Source organism: Plecotus auritus (genome assembly GCF_963455305.1).
Source record: "Plecotus auritus genome assembly, chromosome: 3".
In the NCBI taxonomy this organism is placed as follows: Eukaryota; Metazoa; Chordata; class Mammalia; order Chiroptera; family Vespertilionidae; genus Plecotus; species Plecotus auritus.
In genome coordinates this window covers 180,992,502-181,020,387 of record NC_137772.1, presented here as the reverse complement: position 1 = coordinate 181,020,387, position 27,886 = coordinate 180,992,502, and the positions used below count along the sequence as shown (strand labels likewise).

Sequence of the window (27,886 nt, the reverse complement as noted above, 5' to 3'; positions counted from 1 at the left end):
TACAGTTTCTGTAATGCCATTGAGATGCTTTCTGGATGGACTACAGAGATTCTTTTTTTTCCTTTTCAGAAACATTCAATTTTTGAAGCCCATCAACTGCTTTAAAAAAAAAATGTTTGTCTAAAGAAAAATCTGCATACCACTTTTATTTATCAAAACAAGAATTAGCTTAATTATATAATGAGCAAATTAAAAGTAGAAAAACATTTTAAAACACCTAATTTAAAGATAGATGACATAAATTTGAACTCTGGATTTACTGTTTATTTTCTGGGTTTACTGTTTATTAAAAAGAGATTTGGGGCAAATAATTTCCTTTCCAAGCTCTTCAGCTTTCTGAACCGCACAACAGAAGATTCTAATCATGTCTCCATCATAGGATTGCTGATAATAAGATGAATGTAAAAGGCGATTTTTAAATGTCTCTAAAAAACCATTTGATTTTTAGAAATTGGTGGTGTTTTTCATTATAGCCTTATTGACAAAACAATAGCAGGAAAGGCGAATACAAAATAGAAACAGAGACATTGCATGTTTTTCATTAAGAGCTATGTTCACATTACTACATGGGCTAGAATTCTTAAAATTCAGAACAAGAAAAAAGGTAGATGAGATATCATTAGCTAATGGACTGCATTAAAAAGACAGAAAATGAGGTAGGAGGAGACAGTATTTCTTTTGATACAATGATTTAAAAAAAGAAGAAAATAGGTAATTTGTGGTCCTTTTACTATGCATGCCATTTATCGGAATACATATAATTTAATAAATAATGACTGTTATAAATTAATAAATTCCTTTTTTTGTACTACTCAAAATAAATTTTAAGGCCAATACATACCAGTTTAAAAACAACTGAATCCGTTTTTAGCTATAAAAATTTAATACGGCAATTAGAACTTTTTACACAATATAAACACATTCATTAAGTTCAATACTTGTCCTAAATAATTCTTTGGTGGGTGAGGTAGCCTAAAGGAACCCATCTGTTCAGCATATCTAAGCAATTCAAACAATCAATAAACAAACATATCTTTTTTTTTTAGTTGCAAAACTTTATTTATTTCCCATCACCATTTATTCCCCTATACCCCTCTTCCACCTCCACCCCCTGTCCCCCAGCAATCACCACACTGTTGTCCCTGTCTATAAGTTATTTTCTCTTTTCTTTCTTTTTTGTTCAATCCCTCCATCCCCCACCACCACCCCTCCACCACCAGCTGTCTACCTGCTCTCTATCTATGATTCTGTCTCTGTTTTGCTTGTTTGTTCAATTTGTTTGTTGAATTCTATATATGAGTGAAATCATACGGTACTTTAAAACAGCTATGGTACATTTACACAATGAAATACTACTCCGCTGTAAAAAGGAAGAAAATTTTACCATTTGCAATGGATGGACCTGGAGAACATTACGCTAAATGAAACAAGCCAGTCAGAGAAAGACAAGTACCATAAATAAATGTATCTTAAACTCTATTTGTCTCTCCCTATTTTAGAAGTTAGGAACAATTCAAGAAAAATAAACAATCTATGACAGCAAGACACTTATATTATAGATGGGAGAAATATATATCAATACATATATATGAATCCCTTAATAAATAATATAGTACATAGTTATATATATATAACAATTGGACAATACAGAACAAGGTACTAATTCTTCAGTCAGATAAAATTTAAAATTTTATTTGATAAGTTAAATCGATGTACACTTAATCTATCAAGAAAATCTTCAAGGAAAAAATAAAAATTAAGCAGTCTAGAAGGGTAATTAAATCATGGGTAATTAAACCAAGAAGCAAAAAGTATTTCTTTCAGATTGCATTCGTTTGCTAGGGCTACCATGGAGTACCACAAACTGGTGGCCGTAGCAACAGAAATTTGTCTCACAAATCTAGAGGCTAATGGTCCGAAATCAAGGTGTCCAAGGGCTGGTTCCTTCTGAGGACTGCGAAGGAGAATTTGTTCCATGCCTCTTGCCTAACTTCGATGCTTGGCTGGTGGAAATCTTTGGTGTTCCCTGGCTTATAAGCACATCAACCTGATCTCTGCCTTCACAATATGATCATGGCACCTCTCTGCTTAAAACTTCCCATTGGCTTCCCCTTGTTCTTATCAGGAAACCTCACTCTTCATTGTGCCCTTTAATTACCTGCTTCCCACCTTCAGTCTCATCAGGCACCTCTCCTTTGCTCTCTGCCTTGTGTCAGTTCTTAAAAGTCCTTCTCTCCTCCTAGAGGCCTTTAGACACGCGGATTATTCCACCTAGGAAATTCCCTTCTTTCCCACCCTTACTTATATGCCTGGCCAATTTTTACTTAATCTTCAGATTTCAGAAAAACGAAAAACAAAAGCACTACCACCCACCCAGATCAGACCTCTGTTAACCTGTTTCTCTTTCACAGAATTTGCCCCATGTGTAATTCAATGTCCTTTGGTGTAGCAATCTATTTATCTTTCTTGCCTAAAAGAGTATCAGACATTATTATATCTTATTTACTGTCTCACCTCTAGCCTGGCCTTAAACAAAGTAGGTATTCAATGCATATGTGTCAAATGAATAAATGAATTTCAATATTTACCAGTGTTATCTTAACACTGATCAAGTAAACAGTAAAAATCAATCATTTCAATTAAACAATCCCACAGATTTAGTAAATGTATATTACTTAAAAATTACCACTTGCTCATTTTTTTTATATAACGAAAAGTCATATTTCTTAGAGGACCAGAACTCTACAAGACCAGCTGATTGCATAACATTTTTTCAAATGTTGCTTCTAAGAAGTCAAAATATCCTTAAAGTTAGCAACAACAAAGTAAAACCAAATTTGATCAGAATACTACAAAGCCTGTTAGCATGAATAACAGAAGATATATTATTAAATGTCTTCATGTATAAAAAATTCAATCCTATATAATAAAGAGCTAATATGCAAATGGTCATCATGCCCTTGCACCCTCGCATCAGGGCCGGGGGACCTGAGGCTGCACCCCTGCTCAGCAGAGCTTGACAGGGGACCTGAGGCTGCAGCCCCCACCCTCTGGGGCTTGATGGGGGTGGGGCCAGCTGGGTCTGGATCTCACATGATTTCGAGGCACACACTGGTGGGGCGAGGACTTGACTCTCGGTCCTGTGGCGCGCCCCAGACTCTGACAGGAGGGAGATTTTCATATACATTTTACTAATTTTCTTTAATCTCTGACACTTCTATTGTAGAGAAAGGGCAAATAGCAATATTAAAACATTTCCTCTAATTAATTCCCTTTTAATGTGCATGAATTTTGTGCACCAGGCCACTAGTATCTCTGTAATAAACCAATAAATTTTTCCATCACTTTCTTAACTTTTGAAGATTACATCTTTAAATGACCAGTACATATCATGAAGCAATTTACAAACCATTGCTTCAGTCTGATCCATTCCAGATGGCTCTACCATGAATATCCTCCCTCTTCCTTATCTCCCTTATCACTTTCCAATCCGGGCCACCAATATCTTTGCCTAGACTCCTGCAGTAGCCTTCCAACCAGTCTTTTTGTGGGCACTTCTGTTCTCCCCACCACATCCAACTCAACATTTCATCGAACACATTGCAGGCAGAACTGTCCTTCCAAGTTTGAGCATGTCATTCCCCTCCTTAGAGTCCTGTCGGCATTGCCTTGACACTGCCTAACTCTTAACTGCCTCTCCTCTGACTTGTCTGCTTCATCACATTATCCTTCTTTCTGTTTCTAGAACAGCCAAGCTGGTTCCTACTTAGGGTCTTTCTACCTGCTATTTCTTCTGTGGGAATGCTCTATTCTGGACCTTTCAATGTTGCTTCCTTATCATCAAGTCTCAAGTCAACTGTCAACCTTCCCTCCTCCAGCCTCAGAGGCTTTCCCTGACCATCCTACCTAAATTACTCCGCAGTCACTCTCCATCACACCATCTTGTTTCCTTTTCCTCCTATTACTTATTGCTACCTCCTATTACTTATTGCTATCTCCTTCCCTGGGTCAGGAGTTACTCACATAGTCTCTGCCCCCCCCCCATCTCCACCCCCCACAGAATGTAAGCTCCTGAGCACAGGAAATGTATGAGACTTATTCACCATTTTCTATCCAGTCCTAGAAAAATGTTTGGGGTACAGTAAGTGGGTGCTCACTAAGTACTTACTCCTGAGTTGAATATAGTTAACAACAACAAAAGCAACGGCTCAAAATTAAAAATAATTATCATAAAAGTAAGATTCAAAAAGAGGTATCACATGAATTTATATCATGTGGTTTCATATTATACATATTAATAGTATCAGTGGGGCTTATTACATATTAGAAATCTTTTTTTAAATATATTTTATTGATATTTTACAGAGAGGAAGGGAGAGGGATAGAGAGCTAGAAACATCGATGAGAGAGAGACATCGATCAGCTGCCTCCTACACACCTCCCACTGGGGATGTGCCCGCAACCAAGGTACATGCCCTTGACCGGAATCGAACCCGGGACCCTTCAGTCCGCAGGCCAACGCTCTATCCACTGAACCAAACCGGTTTCGGCTACATATTAGAAATCTTAAATATTGTAATTAAAATGCATTATTTTACTAAGTAACTTTTAAATACATTTCTTATATATAATATTTCAAAATGATGAATTTTAAATAAATCTTCATTATGAACGGGGAAGGGAAGCCATATGTCCTTCCTTAGGCAAAAAAGGAATAGTCTCTTTAGAAGTGATTCAGAAGCATTTAAAGGAATACTTTGGAGAAAAATGTCAATTTAGAAGTGATTCAGAAGCATTTAAAGGAATACTTTGGAGAAAAATGTCAAAATAAATACTGACTTTTAAGGCAAGAAAAAAAAATCTATTGAAAGCAAGGGAAACAATAGGAATTGGTTTCCCAACAGCCAATAAATCACTGTGTAGCTAAGCAAAGGTTAAATGTTTATACTTTGGAGGTTTTCCACCTCCAAGGACCAATCGCACATTTTTGACATTTGGAAAGGGCAAGTCTAGAACACTCCAAAGGTCCAAACCCCACTATAGCAGTGTTCTTCCTTTCAAGACCCACTAGCTACACACAGTTAATGAGAATGATTCAAATCTGTGCCTCAGGCAAATCATAAATTACTACATCTCATGCACTTCTAGATACTTCATGAATAGTTAAAGCCACGGTATTTATGAATGCCAAGGACTTCCTCACTGTATTTGGATTGTTTCCATGAGAGAATAAACTACCTTGGGTATCAGTTGAGATTTTTAAAAATAACTAGGGAACCATTTATTCCTTTGGAGCTATTTACTAAATACCACAAAGCATCGGTACAACTACTGAGATTACTTACGTTAGCAAACAAAAATAGCAGTGGGCACTTTATCTTCCGCTTAATTGATTGCCTTTGTTACAAAACATTGTCTGGAAAAATCTGCCTACAATGCTAACTGCAAGCCACAGTAATCATGTGTCAATATGTGAACTACCTGAACATCTAATTATGAATAAAAAAAAGAAGGCAATTTCACAGTGGGAGTATTGTTCTCATTCAAGAAACCAGCCATATTAACTTATTAGTCTGACATACAGCAGATAGCTGAAAAACTTTAATTTGAAAGATAAATTACTTTTAGCTGATTAATATGCTCCAAATTAAATTCACCACTTTTAATGGGCCCATCAACTTGACAACCTGGGAAATTAATAAATTTGGCATGCAGTAATCTTAGGAAATGTATCCATCTGAGCTACAAATCGGCACCAGGATTACCTTCACAGTAGGCGTTGTCCTCGCGAAGGGCCCTAAAACCATCTCGACAGCTGCAGACGGCCCTGTCATTCAGATTTCTGCAGACAGAATTCTCCATGCAGTTATGCCTTTCAGAACAAAAGTCATAACCTACAAGAAAAAAGGAACTTATGGAGGGAAATGAACCATGACAAAGCCAATAAACCCCATCTACTTCATATTTCCTTTTGATTTAGAAGCATTTTTTCCCTACATGATTTTTAAAGTAATATCTTTATCCTGTGTTTACAGAACCACATGCTATGTGTACTAAAAACTTTTTCTTTCTGTGTAAACTCAATTAATTCCTATTTCAAGTTAGTCTATGTCTTGTTTCGGTCTTTGTAAATGCTCCCTAGTCCCTAATATTCTAATAACAGTCCTCCATTACCTGAAACAATTCTTGGAGTCCAAAATGTAGATATACAACACAGGAGATAATACAGTGAGAAAGTAATCTGAGAACTGGTGGTGGAACATTATTAGTAACTATGGGTAATAAAATTCAAGTCAGATGAAATACATTGTGTATTTAAGAAATAAAACAGACAGCCAATATCCTTAAAAAAATTCAAAGCCTATTTAAAAATGAAAATTACACCACTTCAATCTAATTTTCTCTCGAAATCTGTCAGGCAAAATATGTCCACTCAAAAGAAGAAGAAAGTTTTTATGAATTACAAAGATTTTACAGATTCCAGAATCTTTATGAGAAGAAAGGAAAAATGGAAAATTTTATAAACAGTGACACCAATCGTGCAATTTCTGAGGATCTCCTTTTCCTGTGTGAATCCCTTGTTCAAAAATAATCTGAGATGCTGAAATTGAAAAGCTTGAACACTGGAATCCATACTTAATGGAAATTATGTGATTATACATCATACAAACAATTTTCAAATCGCCTGATGCATATCTCTCTAGTTTTACATTGTTTAATGAATGACAATTTCAGTTCATGTATAAAAGACTAGAAGAATATATTGCATGTAACTAGAATAAACTCACCTGCCTATAGCCAAGAAAAGACTTTTACCTAAGCAAATTGTGAAGATGGGAGTTCTAAACTGGCTCACCTTATTTGTAATCAAATTACCATAAACGCTGTGATTCAGTAAAAGGTGGATTAAGCTATACTACAGCCAACAGGTATATCTGGTACAGCAAAAAGGTTGCTGTGCATTCTGATTAGTTGGTATCCATAATGACTACTATGAATATCACCCAGAATTAAAACATATCCCTAAAGATGACCCCAAAAATACAGTAGTCCCCCCCTTATCCTGGGAGAGGTATTTTCAAAGACCCTCCAGTTGAAGACTGAATCCACAGAATAGTATCAAACCCTATACATCATATGTTTTTTTTCTTATATATACACACCCATAATGAAGTTTAATTTAAAAAATAGGTACAGTAAGGGATTAACAACAACAATAAAATAGAACAATTATAACATATATTGTAATAAAAGTTATGTGAATGGCTTTGGGGCCATTATTAAGTAAAATAAGGGTTCCTTGAACACAAGCACAGCAATATCAGGTTTGTTGATCTGATAACCAAGACAGCAATCAAGGGACTAACAGGCGGGTAATGTGTACAGTGTGTGTGTGTGTGTGTTTGTGTGTGTGTATGTGTGTGCGCGCGTGTGTGCATGCACTATACAAAGGGCTGATCCATGTCCCAGGCAGGACACAGCAGGGTGGATTGAGATTTCATCATGCTATATAGAACGCTGTGCAATTTAAAACTTACTAGTATGAATTGCTTATTTTTGGAATTTTCCATTTAATATTTTTGGACTGCTGTTGACCACAGGTAACCAAAACCATGGATAAGGGAGGGATTACTGTATATAGTGAATCACAGCATTGAAATCACTTGACAAGATTCTTCACAATATAAATTCTCATGATTAAAACATTTAGAAGTAAAAAGTTCATTTTTAAGAGGAAAAAAAATTTTTTGTAGGATCTTTTTATTACCTTCTTCTTTAAATAGTTAAATTGAAACCATATTTCTTAAAATGTGTTCCATTGCCTTTTTACAATGCCTAAGGGGGAATAATTTCAACTAAAAAAATCATCTCCATTCTCTATCCCAATAGCTCAGCATATCATCAACCTAAAATGAAAAGGCACCAAAAAATCACTTCGTATTTATTCTAAATTAAAACAAAGTCACACAAAATAAAAAACAAAACAAAAAACTGCCCCACTCCTTTAGATACACAAAGAATTAGGAGATCATCTTCCAACACAGTGCTAAACTGTGCATACTTTTACTGCAATGTTTCAAATACCTTTTAGAGGCCTGGGACTAAGAACAGGTGCTGTTCCTAATATATTTAGATTTTTCTCTCATAGTTTATATTTTTTCAAAACTATCTTTCCATTTCTCACTTTGCTGCATTTTCTCTTCTCCTATATTTCAGATTCTACCCAATCTATTACAGACCATTCCTATTCTGCCGAAGTAGTGGCAAGACCCTTCATCTCAGCATCAAATATTGTGCACATGCTCGTCATGCAGTGTCTAATTGTTACAAGATAACAACTATAAGGTAACAACTATAAGGTGATGCTACTTTTAATGTTAAGTTTAGTTAGGGAGTGTTAGTTTTTATCAGATAGTGTATGTTTGTTTTTTTATTAATCCAGAGACTTGAAAACTGAAAATTTCATCAATAAAATTCAAATTTACTCCAGACAATGTCAGATAGCTATTTTGATTTATTCTCTCAACAAATAAATTCACTGAATATATATTTGATTTCAGCAAAGAAGAAAGATAGAAACATCAATAATGAGAGAGAATCATTGATTGGCTGCCTCCTGTATACCCCCTACTGGGAATCCACTCTGCAACCTGGGCATGTGCCCTTGACCAGAATCGAACCCAGGACCTTTCAATGCACAGACTCTATCCACTGAGCCAAACCAGCAAGGTTGGAAAACTTGGATTTACTTGTTATCTCTACCACTTACTGGCTGTGTCAATTAGCCATGTAAGTTAATTAACCTTCCTAAAACCTTCAGTTTTTCTCACCTGTAAAATTAGGATAATATCTACCTCACAAAAATGTAAGGTTCAAATGAGGCCATCTATGTAAAAGCATAATAGTATGGTATTTGTTAATAATTAAAGCAATTAGAATATTGCTAATAAGCCATAAAACAAATCTGTTGAGATACGTATCAGAAGAAAATTCAAATATTAGTTCTAAATGGATGGATCAATAATATAATACAATCTAGCCTTTCTTTCACTTATTCCTTTGGATTTTAACCTCAAAGATACCAAGTTTTCTATTCCTTTTGTGAGCTTTTCAAATGAAGTTCTGTGTCTTTTATTAAATGTAGTTTTATGAAATATTAGCATGCATTTCTGTGTAACTGGATACAAAGGGAAGGGTGAATATGAAAGACTATAAGAACAATATAGATAAAAGTTATCTACACTAATAAAAGAGAAAGATGCAAATTGACCATACCTTCGTGACACCCACCAGCCAATCAGGAGTGAGTATGCAAATTATCCCAACAAAGATGGAAGGTTAATTTGCATATGCAGGCACAGAGTGGCCGGGGGCAGGGCAGGATGCTTGCGTCATCACCATGGAGACAACACAGGCATTCCACACTGCCCCAGCCACTCCAGGCCTCTGGGCAGTGTCAGAAGGAGGAAAGGTGGCTCCAGGCTAGAACGAAGGCGGTGCCTGCAGCCAAGGGAAGGAAGGCCCATTCTTGCATGACTCTTCGTGCAATCGGGCCTCTAGTACTTAATAATCAGGAGAAAGATAATCCACTGATTTTGAGGTGAATAATTGTTGGCATTGCCTACAGGCATCTATTCCTCCTTTTCGGAAAATAAAAACAAGCTAATCATACTCTGGATGAATCTGTGTGCTCATAAGGAAATGGCCTCTGCTGCCCCACAGGATAAGGCATTCCTCGGGCCTGGAAACAGTAATTTCTCCAGGTCTGGGCACATGATCGAGTCTGGGCTATTAAAAACAGAGGAAACTCAATTCTGGGTCTTTGTTCAACTCATGAGAATATTGAACTTTTCTTCCACTTCCTTACGTATCATAATGATGTGAGTCTGAGAATGTCAGGGGGTCTACCTGAGAACACAAAGAGCCTAAAGATAAAGCCACCTCAGAGGAGACAGGCTGAGAGATGCATCTAGGGAAAGGGGTAGGATTTGCATCTGATTCAAGCTGCTTACTGGGGCCATAGGTTCCATTGTTTGCTTAAGTCAGTTGGATTAGGTGTTCTATCTTTTACACCTCAAAGAATACAAATTTATTTAGGTATTGTTTGCAAGACAATGGATAATCCTGATTTTTCCCAAAGTTTGATTCATATGCGTGGATGACGTGTTGTGTGTGTGTATGTGTGTTTTTTAACTTAAATTTTATTTTTCAATTACAGTACATTCAATATTTTTGTATTCATTTTATGTGTACAGCATTGTGGTTAGAAAAATCCTACATTTTAGAAAGTGATCCCCCTGATATTTCCAATACCCACGTGGCACCATACATAATTATTGCAATATTATTTACTACATTCCCTATGTTGTACTTTACACCCCTGTGGCTATATTGTAACTACCAATTTGTACTTCACTTTTTTTCACCCAGTCCCTCAATTCCCTTCCCCTCTGGCAACCATCAGTCTGTTCTTTGTTGGATGAACATTTTTTAAAAGTACTAATAGCAATGGATTTCTTTTAATGTGTATAAGAAACACATGAATCTAATAACAAATAATCCCATTATTTCATGGATACCACTTCTTAGGAATGAAACTAAAGCTTTAAATAATGACTAATAACAGATATAAAACACTAACTAAATGCTATTAGTAACATAAAAATAATAAGAATCCTAAAGGTGTAATTGAATAATGTGGGAAACTGAGTTATCCAGAAGTTGGGAGAGAACAATCTATATCCGCTCAGCCTTCTGCATACCGATACTACTTATACGTCACAATGAAGTAAATGCCAACTTAAAGTGGGGTATCCAGTAAAAAGCACGTGGTAGTTTTGCACATAGAGAAAGGGGCTGCTAAGGGAGGAAAAGGAAAATGCAGAAATGAAAATTGTCACATTCACAGTCCTGTATCAAGTCTGCACTGCTTCTGAGATGCTACTGTAGAAGATAGCCAATTCCATGGTACCGAGAAAACAGCCTTGGCTGGATTTGAGTTGGTGCCTGGAGATTTGGAGCTTCATTTCAGTGCACAGCTTGGCTTCCAGTCACTGGCAGAGCCTAGTGGGCAGGTCAACACTTTAATCTCCTGCTCTGCCCTCAGGGAATACTGACTAACTCTTGCTGAACAACTTTCTCAGGTATGAGCACAGCGTCTTTAGCACTAGGCAGAAAGACCTGGAAACTGGAGGCCAATTTTATTACGAATGAGTTTGTCACAGCATCAGTGTAGGAGTTGACTCAAAATGTAAGCCTAGAGAACTTGTCTTTTTTTTTTTAGTTTAAAGTCAGAGAATGCCAGGAGAATTCATTTGGTTATATATTTGAAGTCAGAAATAGAAGCAACCTTTATTATAAATTGCACTAAATGTTTCGAGAAGGGCTAACTTGTCCAATTTCAGTATTATCTAAGCCAGTGGTTCTTAATTCTGGCTGCTTAAGAGAATTTATCAGATTTTTTTTTTCATGGTGATACCAAGACTCCATTTCATTTCTATTATATAAGAATCTCAGGTGGGGGCGGGGGGTATCCTGTTAGGTCACAGAATATTTTGTCATTGTGTTTGGAGTGTGCTGTGTAAACACATTAATTTTTAAAACTATAAACAATTTAAATATAACAAATTTTTAAAACATTTAATCACCTTTATTTATTTATTTTTTGTTTGTTTGTTTTTGTTCATTTGTTTTTGTTCATCCTCACCCGAGGACATTTTTCCATTTATTTTTAGAGAGAGTGGAAGAGAGAGGGAAAGACAGAGAGAAACATCGATCTGGGAGAAACACATCCATTGGTTGCCTCCTGCAGGAGCCCTAACCAGGGCCTGGGCCGATGAGCCCTTGACCGGAATCGAACAAGAGACCCTTTGGTCCGCAGGCTGATACTCTATCCACTGAGCCAAACTGGCTAGGGCTAAACATAACAATTTTTGTAGCTGTTTTTCATTTTCTAACTTGTTTTGTAATTTTATATCATAGCTCTTTTTAAAAGAAATGGATGTGACTGGAGCTTCTCTTGACATCTCAAAGGCCCTATCTCAGGTTCTTATTCAAATCTCATCCTAGCCCATCTTGGCTAATTTTTATACTATTTACCTGTCTAATATCTGAGTAGCTCCTCCACACTATCAGTGGATTAAAGGTAGCCACACAATTTCAGCACTCCTATCATGGCTAGCTCTGTTCTGCCTCCCCTTAAACATGGGCTGTCCTATGACTGCGCTAACCAACGAAATATGGTAGTACTGCTGTTTCCATTCTAGACCTAGTCTTTAAGAGCCAACAGTCGCCTTTTAAGAAGTCTGACTACTATCCTACTGGAGAGACCACAAGGAGAAGTCTTGAGATCATGTGGGAGGGGAAGAGTTCTGGCTGTGCCCAGCCTTCCCATCATCACTACTGACATGTCCAGCATATAGGGAGGCCATCTAGAACCTTCCACCCCAGCCCAGCTTCCAGCTGAGTGACCCCAGTGAACACCATGTGGAGCAGAAGAATGTCCTGGCCAACCCCTTTCTGAAGTCCTGACCCACAATATTGTGAGATATAATAAAAGGGGTGTTTGTTTTAAGCCACTGAGCTTTGGGGCCATTTTGTTATGCAGCAACAGGTAAATCCACGAATGTGGTCCCACAGACCAGTAGTAGCATCACCCGGGAGCTTATTACAGATGCAGATTCTTGGGCTCAACCCCAGACCTAGGGTCACGATCTGCATGTTAATAACATCCCTAGCTTATTTGCATGTACATTTCAGCTTGAAAAGCACTGGGATAGCCTCCCTATAACTGTCCAGTTCCCAAATCAAGTGACTGGAATGAGCGCTCTTGATTGAAATCAAATTCCACACATGCTCTGTGCAAGGCACCAGTTAGGTGCTGTGAGGATGAAACCTCTAATGGCCCTTCTTGTTTGTCCATTTGGTTACAGTCCTTCATTCCTCAGAGCTACCCTAAAAGCTCCTTGAAGGGCAAACCAAGTCTTAAACAACTTTGAAATTCCCAAAGAGCCTTTCACAGAACTGAGGTTTTAAAACTCATAATTGAATGGATGGAGGAAGGAAATAAGAAAAAACTGCATCACCCTGCTAAAAATGGGAAAGGGATATCTTATGTCTATTTTTAATAGATTAGGTTAAAAGGAAACAAAATGGCTTATTACTTTTTACTTATTTCTATTTAAGCTTTCCTTTGCATTAGCATAAAGGCCATTATTCAATCAAGTGTTAGTAGCTCATTTAGAGCAGTTTGCTATGTAGTGTCAAGTACAGAAGTTATTAACACCAACTATATCCCATATTAGGTTTTAGGCATTAAAGATATAGAGGTGAATATAAAGACCCAGCCCTGCCCTCAAGGTGCATAGTCCAATGAAGGAAATGGATTCGCAAACATGTAATTTCATGAAAATACAGGAAGGTACATATAATTTCATAATTGGTAGGAATCAGAAAAAGTTCCATATAATCAATCCGTTAGTTTAATACTTGAATCTACAGTAGAATATCTAGTGTAAGAATCATTAGTGATGGGAACTCTCTTCCTCCTAAGGTGTCCCAGTGCATATCTGAATAGCTTAAAATTCACTGTTTTCTTATATTGAACTAAAAGTCCAAATCCCTTCTACTTATCGGTCCTAGGTCATTCGTCACAGAAGCAACGCAAAACATGTCTGATGGCCTCTCTCTCCTTGGTGGTATAGGAGCCTATGAGTGAAGAGAATGGAAATGATCAGAGAGGGATCTGAAGTAAGCAGATGGGAATCATGCTAAGTCAATTACCAGTATAAGAACAAACTGAAGAGAAGCAAGCAAACACACAAACATAAAATAAGTCAGCACTGTTGTGTACATTTCCTCAGCAGCGTCATGCTGAATCAGACCAGGGCACGGAGGGAAGTTTACAGATGCCGAGCCTGAGACAGGTTAGTAGAAAGCACTCTGATTTTATTCAGTTACTATAATAACTACCTCATGGCTATCTACTGTGTGCCAAATCAGGAACGCATTTAGGGAAATACGACTAGTCTTTAGAAATAACTTGCTTATAAACATGTTTCTTTCTTCTCGGTTGAAAAAGCCTCCTAGGATTACACATACACATAAACCTTCTTTACAAAAAAGTCGTCTTACCTTTACAAACTTTGCAACAGCTATGAGACAAGGTGATCTGTTGAGACTCTGGACAATCCAAAGCTGGACAGCCTGAACTCTCAACCAGCTTCATGGTCTGCTCCTGTTAGACAACAGAAAATAAATGCTTCCGACTTCTGAATTAGGACTTACTGAGAAGTTTTCAGGTCCAGAATCTGAAAGGGCTCTTTTGATATAAAACTAAAATTTTCATTCTGAGAATCTCGGCATAGGCCACAGGCTCATTAATGATCTTAAATCACAAAGGGAAAGCCTTTGAAATGGACAATCAGCACTTAGAAAGCACTTTAAAATGGATACTGCCGTCATGCCTACAATATGCCAAACATGATCATTTGTCAGGGTAATCCTGAAAAATTCTGCTGGTTTTACAACACATTTGCACATCCAGATGACAATGTGGCAAAGACACAGCTTGAATTAGATCAACAGCTCACTGAAAAAAAAAATAAAACAAAAACTGAGCTTTTTAACATTCTCATTTTAAAATTTTCTAAACTGTTGTAAGGAGATTCTCACAGGTGACTCTGTAGAGGAATATTGGTGGTCTCCCAACAAAACTATAAGGGGAATGGCCGGATTCATATCTCCTGAGAATGAATGCCTAGAATATTTCCTGGCACATATTTGGTATTCAAAAAAACTTTCTTAAAGAGATGAATAAACCAATGTCTTATTACAGTTCTAGCAATCAAAGTAGATAAAATCCTTCTCAATGAGAAACCAAAATACAAAATACTTTTCTGATAAATGTATTAGCCCTGCTCTCAAAGTAAACATTTGGTTTCTATATTGTCAATCTCTAAACTCTGAAGAACTGGGTCATTAACTATGTTATATTATGCTTACTGGTACATAAGTAATAAAATAACTGTTGGAATTTGCAGGCTTCCATTTAATGCTGCTCAATAGACTAGATTTTTGTAGTTATCATTTCTGTAAGAACTGCGTTTATAGGAGAAGTATTTATTTCAACATCTCCCTCTTCCGGTTTATGTATGAAAAATTCCTTCAAATCATAATCTCTTATCAAGAAAGTGGCAGGCCCATGCCCTGACTGGTTTGGCTCAGTGGATAGAGCGTCAGCCTGCGGACTGAAAGGTCCCAGGTACGATTCCGGTTAAGGGCATGTACCTTGGTTGTGGGCACATCCCCAGTAGGAGGTGTGCAGGAGGCAGCTGATCGATGTTTCTCTCTCATCGATGTTTCTCTCTATCCTTCTCCCTTCCTTTCTGTAAAAAATCAATAAAATACATATTTTTTTAAAAAAAGTGGCAGGCCCAGCCAATGTGGCTCAGTGGTTGAGCATCAACCTATGAACCAGGAGGTCACGGTTAGATTCCTTTCCTCTCTGAAATCAATAAGACATATTAAAAAAAGAAAAGAAAAGAAAGTGGCAGGACATGTATATACAGTGGAGTCAAATGCTAGTCTTCCTTTGACTTGACAGCAATATCCATTCTGGTAATGTTATTTCCAGAGCCACTATGTTTTTCTGTGTTACCCATATTCCCAGGACACATTTTCAAGGCCACAAAACTGACAGCAAAGGATCAAAGAAGGATTAGATTTGACAGCCCAGAAAATGGAAGCATAAGAGAGCTGCCAATTACACAGAGGTGTAAATACAGAAGCTAAGGGACCTGAGGGAAAAGAAACAATGAAAGTCCTTACTGTTCAGAATTTAGTCAAGTACTACAAAAGCTTATGATAATCTGGGATAGCTGTGCTGTATAATCAATAGCCACCAGCTCCATATAGCTCTTGAACACTGCAAATGCAGTAAAATACACACAAGATTTTGAAGACTTAGCATGACTCATTAAGAGTGCTATATATATTACATGTTAAAATAATATTTTGATATGTGAAGTTAAATATGGAAAATATAGAAAATTTAGCCCAATAAAAATTACATTTGTTGTTCATATCATATTTCTATTGGACAGCACAGCATTAGAGGGTAGGAAATTGTGCCTTTTGTTTGAGCAAATAAAATATTTACTAAGCACCCAGAGTTGTCTATAGAGACTTCTCACTAAACCAATTTAAAATTAAAGCATTTTATAGCTATTTTAAAATCAACTATCTCAGTAAATTTCTAAGCCACGATGATCAGTATTAGGAAACACAATGGTCAGATAAAAAAAAAATACACACACACACATTAGGTAGAAAATTTCAGACGCCCTCAAGAATTTTAAATTTAGAGCTGATATTTCAAAGTTAGAGTTTACCATTAGAAACCAGCTGACAAACGTTTTCCACTTTCCTTAAAGTGACTTTTCTCTGATTCTATTTTCTCAATTTGGAGTAACTAGATTTCCCTCTAATTCTTACATGTATAGTCGGACCTACTCCACTCAAAACAGCACTGGTATAGGAATGCTGATAGAGAACTAGGCCACCTTGAAATACAGTTAAGTAATTCATGCTAACAGTGTTCCTATGCCTCAACTCCCACATCAGAGGAGACCCCATTCAAAACCAAAGGAGCAGCTAGAATACTTTACAATGAGCATGAAGAAAGCAGAGCTTTCATATTCTTGAAATCAAATCTGTCACAGTCTTGCCTCATTATGTCTCCTCTTTGCTTATCCCAAAAGTCGTTCAACTTAAGATGCCTGAAGTATAGTTGGCTTTTTTCATATTCAATTATCTTGGCAAAATTCTTAGAATTTTCCTTTCTCCAACATTTAAAACTCATAAATGTTTGCAGTTTATTGGTGGTGCCAGCATGGTAAATCATTTAACTTAATTTTCTGCATAACCTATACATACTAAATCATCCCCAAAATCCATGTGTGGGAGGCATTTAAAAGGGAAAATTCAAATTCAAATAGAAATGAAACCCTAAAGCAGAAACTTTATATATAGACAGTTTCCTTCAGGTAGAATGTGGCTTGAAATATGTATTGTAAAGAAATATAGTTTATAAAAGGCAAATATGAAGAGTGTTCTGAAACACTGTTAGTTTTTTAATTAGCAGATCAAGAAGCAGAGTTAAAAAGAATGGAATTTGCTTCAGAAGCATACTTCAAGAGCCAAGGCAGTAAATTTAAAAAGAATTCCCCTTCAAATCTTGTAAGATGTTCCTCCCAAAGGGATTAAGATTAATATCAGCCTCATCTCTATCTAACAGCTAATTCTTTTTAGGTAATTTTTATGTTTTGTTTTTAATTGGATTGGGTGATATTTCTCACAAGGGTCAAAACCACAAGTGACAATGGGCTATCTATCTTTAGCTACATTTTCTTCAAAACAGAAAACAAGGAGCTGATTTGAATTTAGAAAATATAAGATAACTTCATAAAACTTTAATTTGACAAAACAGAATTTTTATATATTGGTAAAAATATTTTGCAACTATTAGTTTACATGTTTGCAAAATAATGGGAATTTCGATATATTTGAACTCTAATTTATATCTTAAATTTTCCCTTAGATGTTTTAAAGGTATCACAAGGGTGAGGTTTTAAGGGAACATTGACTGTGTTTATACAACTTAAAGAGTTTTGAAAAACTCATGAAAAGTTTTCTTACCTTGCACTCATAGAGAACACATACTCCAGACGAGGAATAGACTGTATGTCTTTCTCCTTCAAAGTAGGTTCGCCCTTGAAATTGGCATATTGCTTTGGGGAGGAAAAATACATATATATTTATTTTTTATTTTTCATTAACAAAAATAGTTTCCAAGTGTTCAGATTATTCTGCAACAATAGTTTTCTGTTCTGCCTTTTCACAGTGTTTGAGTAACTATAAACCTAAATTCAATCTAACATAAGGCACATGCAGGGTCAAGTTACCATCATGCCCTTTGAGAGCAGAGAGTAAAATAAGCTACAGAAATGATAACTGGCAACAGCAAGTCAGAATTAGACTCTGAGAAAGGAGTGCCCATAAACAGACTCTCAGCCAATTATCTGCCGCTAGATGTTGTCTCACATAGGGGGATATTAAGCAGGTGCATAGGGTGGCTCCAAATGAAGGTCAACACAAATATGAGGAAAGTTCATTTTTTATATTCCACTAGAGACCCGGTGCACGAAATTCGTGCACGGGGGTAGGGGGTGTTCCTCAGCCCAGCCTGCACCCTCTCCAATCTGGGACCCCGTGAGGGATGTCCGACTGCCCGTTCAGGCCCGATCCTAGGATCGGGCCTGAACGGGCAGTCGGACATCCCTCTCACAATCCAGGACTGCTGGCTCCCAACTGCTCACCTGCCTGCCTTCCTGATTGCCCCTTACCGCTTCTGCCTGCCAGCCTGATCACCCTGTAACCACTCCTCTGCCAGCCTGATTGATGCCTAACTGCTCCCCTGCCAGCCTGATTGCCCCTAACTGCCCTCCCCTGCAGGCCTGGTCACCTCTAACTGCCCTCCCCTGCAGGCCTGGTCACCCCTAACTGCCCTCCCCTGCAGGCCTGGTCACCCTTAACTGCCCTCCCCTGCCAGCCTGGTCAACCCTAACTGCCCTCACCTCCCAGCCCGATTGGCCACCTTCCCTCCCCTGCAGGCCTGGTCACCCTTAACTGCTCTCCCCTGCCAGCCTGGTCACCCCTAACTGCCCTCCCCTGCCGGCCTGGTCCCCCCCAATTGTCCTCCCCTGCAGGCCTGGTCACCCCTAACTGCCCTCCCCTGCCAGCCTCATCACCCCTAACTGCTCTCCCCTGCTGGTCTGGTCCCACTCCCCACAACTGCCCTCCCTACAGGCCTGGGTCCCCCCAAACTGCCCTCCCCTGCAGGCCTGGTCCCCCCCCAACTGCTCTCCCCTGCAGGCCTGGTCATCCCTAACTGCCCTTCCCTGCACACCTGGACCCCCCAACTGCCCTCCCATGCAGGACTGGTCCCCCCCAACTGCTCTCCCCTGCAGGCCTGGGTTGCCCCTAACTGTCCTCCCCTGCAGGTCTGGTCTCCCCCAACTGCCCTCCTCTGCTGGCCCAGTCACCCCTAACTGCCCTCCCCTGCAGGCCTGATCGCCCCCAACTGCCCTCCCCTGCAGGCCATCTTGTGGTGGCCATCTTGTGTCCACACGGGGGCAGCTATCTTTGTGTGTTGGGCAGCCATATTGTGTGTTGCATATTACTCTTTTATTAGATAGGATTATAGAACTTTAAAACAGAAAATTCAAAAGAAGCTTAATTAATTTCAGCACATGCATGTAAATATCATGTCATGGGTTGGTATTATTTTATGTTTAAGTACATATGGGTTAGGGCACCCTATTTAGGATGTTGAATCTGGGCCTGCCTTGCTTCCATCACAATTAAATGCAATTTTGGAAAAGAACTTTACATTCGATGGGGAAAACATGAATTTAATTAGTGAAAATGTATAGAAAGTGTCTAATAATTCTTTAAGACTTTCAAAACATTTACTTAAAATTCACACAAGTGTTTAGCCAAGGGAAATTGTGTGCTTGTTTTGAAAGGAATGCTTCACACTACCCAGGTTGACTTCCACCATAACAGAGGTAGATTTTCCCTGAAGCCATTGAGGCTTAACCTTCAGTATCAGTCTCTGGCTTAGACCCCCTTCTAAGACTCTGAATTAACTTTTGTTTTCATAATTTTGTGTTGTTTTTCTCTGAAAGGATGGCACTCAGCACTGTAGAGGCCTGGAAGCCCTACAACACCTCCATCACCTCAAGCTAATTACTTCAAAAGACCAGTAGAAATGATGACAGGAAAAGATTCAACAGTCTGTTAGCCCTATGTACAAAATTCAATGTTCACTTTTAACTACGTGAATTTTACAAAGTCGACGTATATGTTTCCTTTAAATTTCATTGTAAGACTAGAAGAAACATTTTTTATCTTCAGAATTTATATATTCCCATGACTTTGAAAGTATCAAGTTGCACAGAATAATTTTAATAAAGAAATTAGATGTACTTTCTATTAATAATATTAAAATATATATGGTTGTACTATAAATATTCATATTTAAAGCATAAACCAACTTTCACCTTTGCTGAAAAATTAACTGATTATTTATGCACACTAACATAATGGAAAGTATGCATATTTTTTAAATGTCACCCTACAACCAATCTCCTTACTCAGCTTTTATTAATAATTTCACTATACAATATGTATCAGTGGCGAATTGATGTTAAAATTTTGGAGCACGCTGGAGAAGAATACAACTCACATGCATAAGTTATACTACTTAAAAACTGGCTGAAGCTTGCTCACTCATGAATATTCAAAATAAAACTACAGATTTGTCAGCTGCATACTATCTGTCATGTGAATAGATAGCATGTGCATTTACTTAATGAACCTGATTATAAAATATATCTCTCCAACATGAAATTTTTAAGTGTGCTTTCTTTCTGTTTTCTTATGAGATTCAGTAACCTCAAAATGCCAAGCTCGGGCACGTGTTCAATTACACTTAATAAGTAGCACATTTTATAAGATAATGAGAACAAATAAAACTTTCGTACTCCCATTCAGCACCTGCCATTCAAAGATTTCTAAGACTATTTCTGACTTGATAAGTGCAGCCTAATTAAGTCCAAGGGTATGCTGAAGGAAAACACGGATGCTCCAAGCCTTTCTCGGAGCAGAGAGGAAAGGAAGCCCTGTAAAAAAACACAAGGGTACGTTCTCCTCATACAAAGTCTTATGATAATTTAATATTCAAGCAGAGCAGATGGACCGTCTGTTCTAAACTCTTAATTCAAAAGATTCAAATAGACAACTTGTGGGACGATAGGGTACCAAATGGAGCTTGGCAGAGGGTGGAAGCACAGAAACAAATGAGATCACAATTGCTTCATATCCTTCCAATCAATGAGCACAAACAGGGTGAGCTTGGCTTAGGGAGAACCCAAAGTGTCAGGTTTTGGTCTTGAACTCAGAAAATCTATCATCTTTCCTAAAAACACTACAAAAAATCCTGAAAATGCCACTAGGATGGCCTTAGGACTTAGGAGTAGATTGAAGGGGCAAAAGTCATATTTATTTATTAATCCATTTAACAGACATGTACTGAGCTCCCACTATAGGTTGGTAGTCTGCTAGGTTCTAGGATTCCCAGATGAATGATCAATATTAAAATAAGTGCATTTTATGTACTTTATATATGTTTTACTTTGATTTTAGGAAAATGAAAAGAAATGCAGATTCTTATGTTCAAGAGAAGTAATAACAATAATAATAATTTATTGGGGGAAAAAGATGAATGAGACTAACTCAGGCCCTCACTATGTAGTAGGACAGACTGGTGCATACACAACTAACTACAACGAAAGCCAAACTGAAGTGCTATACTTGAGAAACTCATAAATTATAATGTTAGCACAGAAAACTGAGTAGTGAACTTCTAAGAGGGGATAACTAGCTAAGGGTGAGGAAACAAATAAAAGCTGGTGCAGCCAGACTCTGGCAAGTGGGAAGTCATCTCCACCCTAGGGCTAAGGAACAAGGAAAGGAAATGGTTTTACTGGAGCCCAATGTGAGGCAGTTCCGAAGGAGAAGCTGCCGAGTGAGAGCGTAATCATGAGACACTAAGCTACTGCCAGAAACACAGGCTGGTGCAGCGAAGGAGCAGGGAAGAGACGTGGCCAACTCTCTCTCCTCCCGCTCCTCCTGCCTTCCAATTTCCTGCCTGTGCCTTCCATTGGCAAACCCTATCCAATGCCAGCTGGCAGGGAGACCAGGGTGATGCAGTCTGCAGAAATCTGGCTCCTGGGGCACAGACCTGGGAAGAGAAGGAGAGAGTACCCTGGGAGAGAGAGAAGAATAACCAGCACAGGTGTCTGTCATATAAATTCACTTGAAAGCATGAAGAGAGGTCAGGTTTACAAGAATAGGAGGTTTTGAAGGACATGAGAGAGTGCAACATTTTAAGAGAGAAAAAAAAAATTGAGACATTAAAAAACTACAAATCCACTATAAGGAAAAATCCAGAGGTTTTCAAAATGAGGTCCATAGGTAGGCCAAAGGCAAGAGGAAGGAAGTGAGAGAGAGCAAGTGTCCAAACAGGAAGGGATTCAGAGTAGGCCTACTACCCGATTTTAAACAAGGCCCTGCAAGTATAAGGAACAAAGCCTCAGAAATAATAATAATCACAGAATAATAATCACATGGCTACCACAAAGACTGCGAGAAAGCCTCTAGAATTCCCTAACAGAAATGTACTTGCCTGCTGATCTTTTCCTAGTAGAGTATAAAGCAAGGGTGGGGAACATCCAGCCTGCAGGCCATAAAGGCCTGCAAAATCATTTGATCTGGTCCTGCCAAGGCATTAGGGGTGAGTTAATTAAATGTTTGACCAAATATAACAGGCTAATTTTTAAATAGATAACTTTGTATGATCTGCAAATCCTAATATGCTAAGTGTCTAGCCGTCCAGTCATCCGTTCAACCAAACAAAGCGTAATATGCCAATGATATGCTAAGGCCGCTCAACCGCTCACTATGACGTGCACTGACCGCCAGGGGGCAGACACTCCGACCAGTAGGTTAGTTTGCTTCCAAGGTCCAGCTGATCGAGACTGAGTGAGAGGGGCCAGACATGCCTTGGAGCCCTCCCGTGGTCCCTCCCGCGGTCCCTCCCGGCTGGCCAAACTCCCATGTCTCTCCCCAGCCTTGATCATACTCTGGTTGGGTCCCTTGGCCTGGCCTGCACCTTCTCACAATCTGGGACCCCTTGGGGGATGTCAGGGAGCTGGTTTTGGCCCAATCCCACTTAACACAGGAGCTGCCCCCTGGTGGTCAGTGCGCTCCCACAGAGAGAGTGCCACTCAGCCAAAAGACGGAATCACGGCTGGCGAGCACAGCGGTGGTGTTGGGAGCCTCTTCTGCCTCTGCAGCAGCACAAAGGATGTCATACTGTAAGCTGTCAGTCGGACATCCCCCGAGGGCTCCCGGACCACAAGAGGGTGCAGGCCGGGCTGAGGGATCCCTCCCCCTCTGAGTGCATGAATTTTGTTCACCGGGCCTCTAGTGCACAAAATATCCAAACGGCCCTTGGCAGAAAAAAGGTTCCCCACCCCTGGTATAAAGTAAAAGAAATCACTTCCCCAACCAAACAACAAAAAAATAATAATTTTGCTGTACTGAGTTCTTCTTTAATGTAATTGCATTCACATGTTCATAGTCACAGGTTTCCCCATGTCTGATGCTCAAGTGTTTGCGTGTGTGTGTATACACACTACATTTTCAATATAACTCTGGATTCCGATGCCTCAAATCATTTACCAGCTTAAAGCAGAACTCTATCAACTAGGCTACATTTTTAAACATCTATGTTTAATTTATTTATTGAGTATAGTGCATGTATGTATTACATATGTATTTTAAGATATGAAATTTCTAGGAAAATGGAAATTAATCATGCAATACAGACCTATCACTTTGCAGACAAAGAAGGTAGGCCCCATGAAATCAGACTAACCCATAGAACTATATCTACTCTAAAATTATTAATATTGACCAGCTGGCATGGGTTAATGGTTGAGCATCAACCTGTGAACCAGCCAGGGCACATGCCCAGGTTGTGAGCTCAATCCCCAGTGGGAGGATTTTCTCTCATCATTGATGTTTCTATCTCTCTCCCTCTCCCTTCCTCTCTGAAACAATAAAAATATATTTTTTTAAATTATTAATATTAATCAATGTTAAATGCACATTTACTGTGACTGTGGTGAATAATGCTGCTTGTATAACTCCAGGGGGTACAATTCATATCCCGGTCTATGTGAATTATGTCACCCAGAGCTGTCCAGTGCATAGACGCTTTGCCATAGGTGGGGGCATATTTAGAACTTGGGGAAATTTAGTAGGATGACATAACAATTGGTATATGTATTTAACTAGGGTTATATTCAACATCACTAGTTTCATAGTTACTAGCACTATGTATAATTAAGGGAGACTCTACAAAAACAACATAAATTATTTTCACTTCATTTCCCTCCCATTTTAACAATCAGGTAGAATTAGAAAGACAGGAAATAGTATAGGTGCAAATCTGAAAGTCATCACTTGTAAAAAAAAGTGAAAAGTAATTTATAGTGCAGACTGAGAAACAGGTAAGTGACAGAAGCCAGTAAAATTCTAAACACCCTAAATTACACATTCAAGTCCAGATTTACTGGTCATTGATGCACAATCAGAAAATGCAGATCCCTCTAATGAGATTTCAATAAACTTCTACAAAACTCTGTAGAAAGAAATATTCAAATCTATAGAAAAATATGTTAGAATATAAAAGCAAAAGGACATCATATCATATTTCACTTCAAAACATTTCCTCACTACATATGTAACTTTTCCTTTTTATCACTGGATTGAAAAACCATTAGTCAACTTTAAACTTCCCAATTGGTATCAACACTTTTAATAATGATCCAACACAAAATTAAAAGTTATGATACTAAGAAGAAAACCAGTATAATTCACATAGGTGAGAAAGGGGATTTATGATTTCTTTAAAATTATCTTTGAAAGCACTAGGTATCAGAGATCTATTTTTTTAAGATAAACTCCATATATATATATACACATATATATATATATATATATATCTCAGAGAGGAAGGCAGAGGGAGAGAGAGATAGAAACATCAATGATGAGAGAGAATCATTGATCAGCTGCCTCTGCACGACCCCCCACCGGGACCGAGCCCACAACCTGGGCATGTGCCCTTGACCGGAATCGAATCCGGGATCCTTCAGTCCGCAGACCAACACTCTATCCACTGAGCCAAACTGGCTAGGGTGGTATCAGAGATCTTTAGATTGCTTAAGCCATCTGTAAAGGACAGAATTGTATTTAGTAGTAGCATTTATATGGTGATCTTTGAAATCTTAATTTCCTCTGGGAGAGCTCTTAAACATTCCAGGTACAATTGTAGTTATTTCATTCTGAGCCAGCATGATATTTGAGAATGATTGATACACAAATCAAAGCTGTTGGATGAGAAAACATCTCATTAACTGTAAATATGCATATTTATATTTTAGCTTTTAAAAATGCATTCACAAGGGAGGCTAAAATTCTGTGGAGTGAGACAAAAAAGCAATCTAAAAGTGTTCTGATATTATTAAAAGATTCCAAATAACTGTGCTGCATTTATCCAGCCCATAACCTTTTTTGTAATATGGACTCACTTGGAGTCAACTGTTAACAATTTGGTTGTAATAAAAAGTCTTGAGCACTCGCAGCTATAAATTAATTTTATAAGCTGCAATGCTTACATCTCTTTTAGGGCACTCAACACATTTTCCTTTTCTCTAGGTAGTTGTACACTTTTTAAAATCTTCCTACATAAGAACAGGGACAGCAACCGTCTTATCTCTGGATCTGACACAGCACCTGGCACTGGCACTGAATAATGAACTCTAAAGGTTTGTTGCATTTTTTTTTAAGTTCTCTTCCAGCATCCTGTTTGATGAAAAGCCTGAAAACAATTCTACTGGACCTCTCTGAAATTCACATTTTCCTTTAAATATGGCCTTATCCTTTGATTTTGCCTCTCATGATAAAGGTCTTCTAAATTGGGTCTCCCAGAAATACTTTGCCCTTTCCGTAATTTGGCAGCTTACTTTCCACTGCAGTAGAGCGGAAGCGCCTGAAATGTGAGCAGGTTTGTCTATTGGTGAGCGGGGGCGGGGCGGGGGGGGGGAGTAGCTGGCTACTATTATAGCAGTAACTTGCTAACAGGAGTAACAAGAGATCTTGTACAACAGAAATAGGCTTGGACCATTTGATGACAAAGCCTCCTTCCTCCACATAAAAGCAGTTTTTTGAAGTCAGTGCTATTTAAAGTGATCAGAATTTCAGATTATTTAAATAATACACAAATTCATTAATCATACATAATCGCTTCCTTTAACAAGAATCACATTCATTTGGGGGGGGGATTTCGTTGTTTGCAAAACTAATATTAGAGTTTAGGAAATGAGATCATGAAAGTAGATGCACAACTTTCTTTTCCCATTTTTTATATATCATGTCCTTGGGCTTCTGAAGGACCTACCCACGAGTGCTTTTCCTAGGGCAGTGGTTGGCAAACTCATTAGTCAGCAGAGCCAAATATCAACAGTACAACGATTGAAATTCCTTTTGAGAGCCAAATTTTTTAAACTTAAACTTCTTCTAACGCCACTTCTTCAAAATAGACTCGCCCAGGCCGTGGTATTTTGTGGAAGAGCCACACTCAAGGGGCCAAAGAGCCGCATGTGGCGCGCGAGCCACAGTTTGCCGGCCATGGTCCCAGGGGATCTTAATTTAGGTCAGTAGCCTATTCTTCCAAAAAGAGAAGCAGCCCTGAAACACCATAAATCTAGCAGAAGTGAGGGCTTAGGAGGCAAACGACAAAAATAACTTCCAGAACAGAACAAAAGCAAAAATTTCTAATACGCTGTCCAGATCAGCCTTTGGTTACAGGGGCTATATATCCTGGGAAAACAAGAACTGGATATTCAAAGGATATGAGCAGAAAGGCTAAGTTTACTAGTGTAGCTACAAGGAAGAAGGATCCAAATTTAATTTATCCATTTAAATTGCAACTAAGTATATTCTGAAATTCTTTTCATTTAGCTTCCTTTCCATCACTGGCTTTAGTGTTGATCCTGGCTTAGATAGCAGAGAATGATGTCTCTAAAAAGACCCTGTAATCAACTCATTTACTCCTGGGGATACGAAAAATAAATTTAATAAGTGGAGTTAGAGATTTGGAGAAAAACATAGTATTCATGTTCATACATGAATACCATTGCAAGTGACAGGACATGAACACAACACGAGGTGACAGGTTTTATCACTTTAAAAGAAAACATAACATGAAATATAATAAGGAAACGTTCACACGTTGTCAGTTTCAAAGCCAGGGCTAGAATTCATCTGACAGTCTTTCCATGTATCTTTCCTCACCACTAAAAATCCAAAGAACTCAGGCAAACCTTGAACACCTAATCTTTGGTTTAATTTTGTGGAACATTTTCCAAAACAGCTGGCACCTTTTAGACACATTTTTCCCCAATATTACAGTGAAGGAGGTATTGAGCATAGAAATGTTTTGTAAATTGTAAAGCATGATTCTTTTCATTGTAAACCACACATTCGTGCCCAATTAAGACATAACAAGTAAAGACCCTGAAACCGTGATTGCACTGGTTTAAAACAGCCTCTGATGTTTGGGCAAAACAAAGGGGGAAAGAACTTGGGGGTGGGGGGTAGCTCTCTCAGGAGGACATATTTTAAATGCAGTTTCCTAAGAAGTATATGACTAACTCCTTGCATTATGCCACGCATCTGAGCCAAAGGAAGAGAAGCTGCACAGGTTAAAGGGAGCCAGACCCGTGGAGAACAAGACATGTAGAAGGCACAGCACACTGAGGACAGAGGAGGGCAGAGGGAGCAGCAGGGGATGGACAATTTTTAAAGTGTGGTTGAGAGGGAGCAAGAGAAAGGAAAGCACAGAGCAAAATAATTTCCTAAAGACTTGCCGCGAGAGCAGCAACATCTGGTGAAAATGAGAAGCACTAATGATGACCTTCTGTCCGCCAGCCACTGTCCTGGGAAGGCACCTGCTGCCTTCAAGGAGAATTCAGCCTAGCTCAGGAAACATGAACACAAGGTCAGCTAGCTGCAGCCATCTCAGAAGCAGTGTTGAAACAGAGAGGAAAGCAACGTCTTGCAAGGGTGGGATTGGAAATGCATCAAGATGAGGAGCATTTGAAAATGAGCACTGAACAAGCAATGCTCTATGATT

The 27,886-nt window shown here is 38.5% G+C and overlaps 1 protein-coding gene across 7 annotated transcripts in view; it reads right to left on the bottom strand.

The window, feature by feature from the left end:
- NELL2 (neural EGFL like 2) overlaps positions 1–27,886 on the bottom strand; it is a 331,262-nt gene that overhangs the window by 166,071 nt on the left and 137,305 nt on the right. For 4 of the 7 annotated variants that reach the window (XM_080662290.1, XM_080662296.1, XM_080662292.1 and 1 more), the window contains 3 exons: positions 17,698–17,789; positions 14,134–14,236; positions 5,766–5,894 (listed from right to left, as the gene is read on the bottom strand). In XM_080662290.1, the coding sequence (XP_080518416.1) occupies positions 5,766–5,894; positions 14,134–14,236; positions 17,698–17,789 (324 nt within the window). The remainder of the gene's footprint in view (positions 1–5,765; positions 5,895–14,133; positions 14,237–17,697; positions 17,790–27,886) is intronic. The other 3 variants (XM_080662294.1, XM_080662293.1, XM_080662295.1) reach the window with 1 other exon arrangement.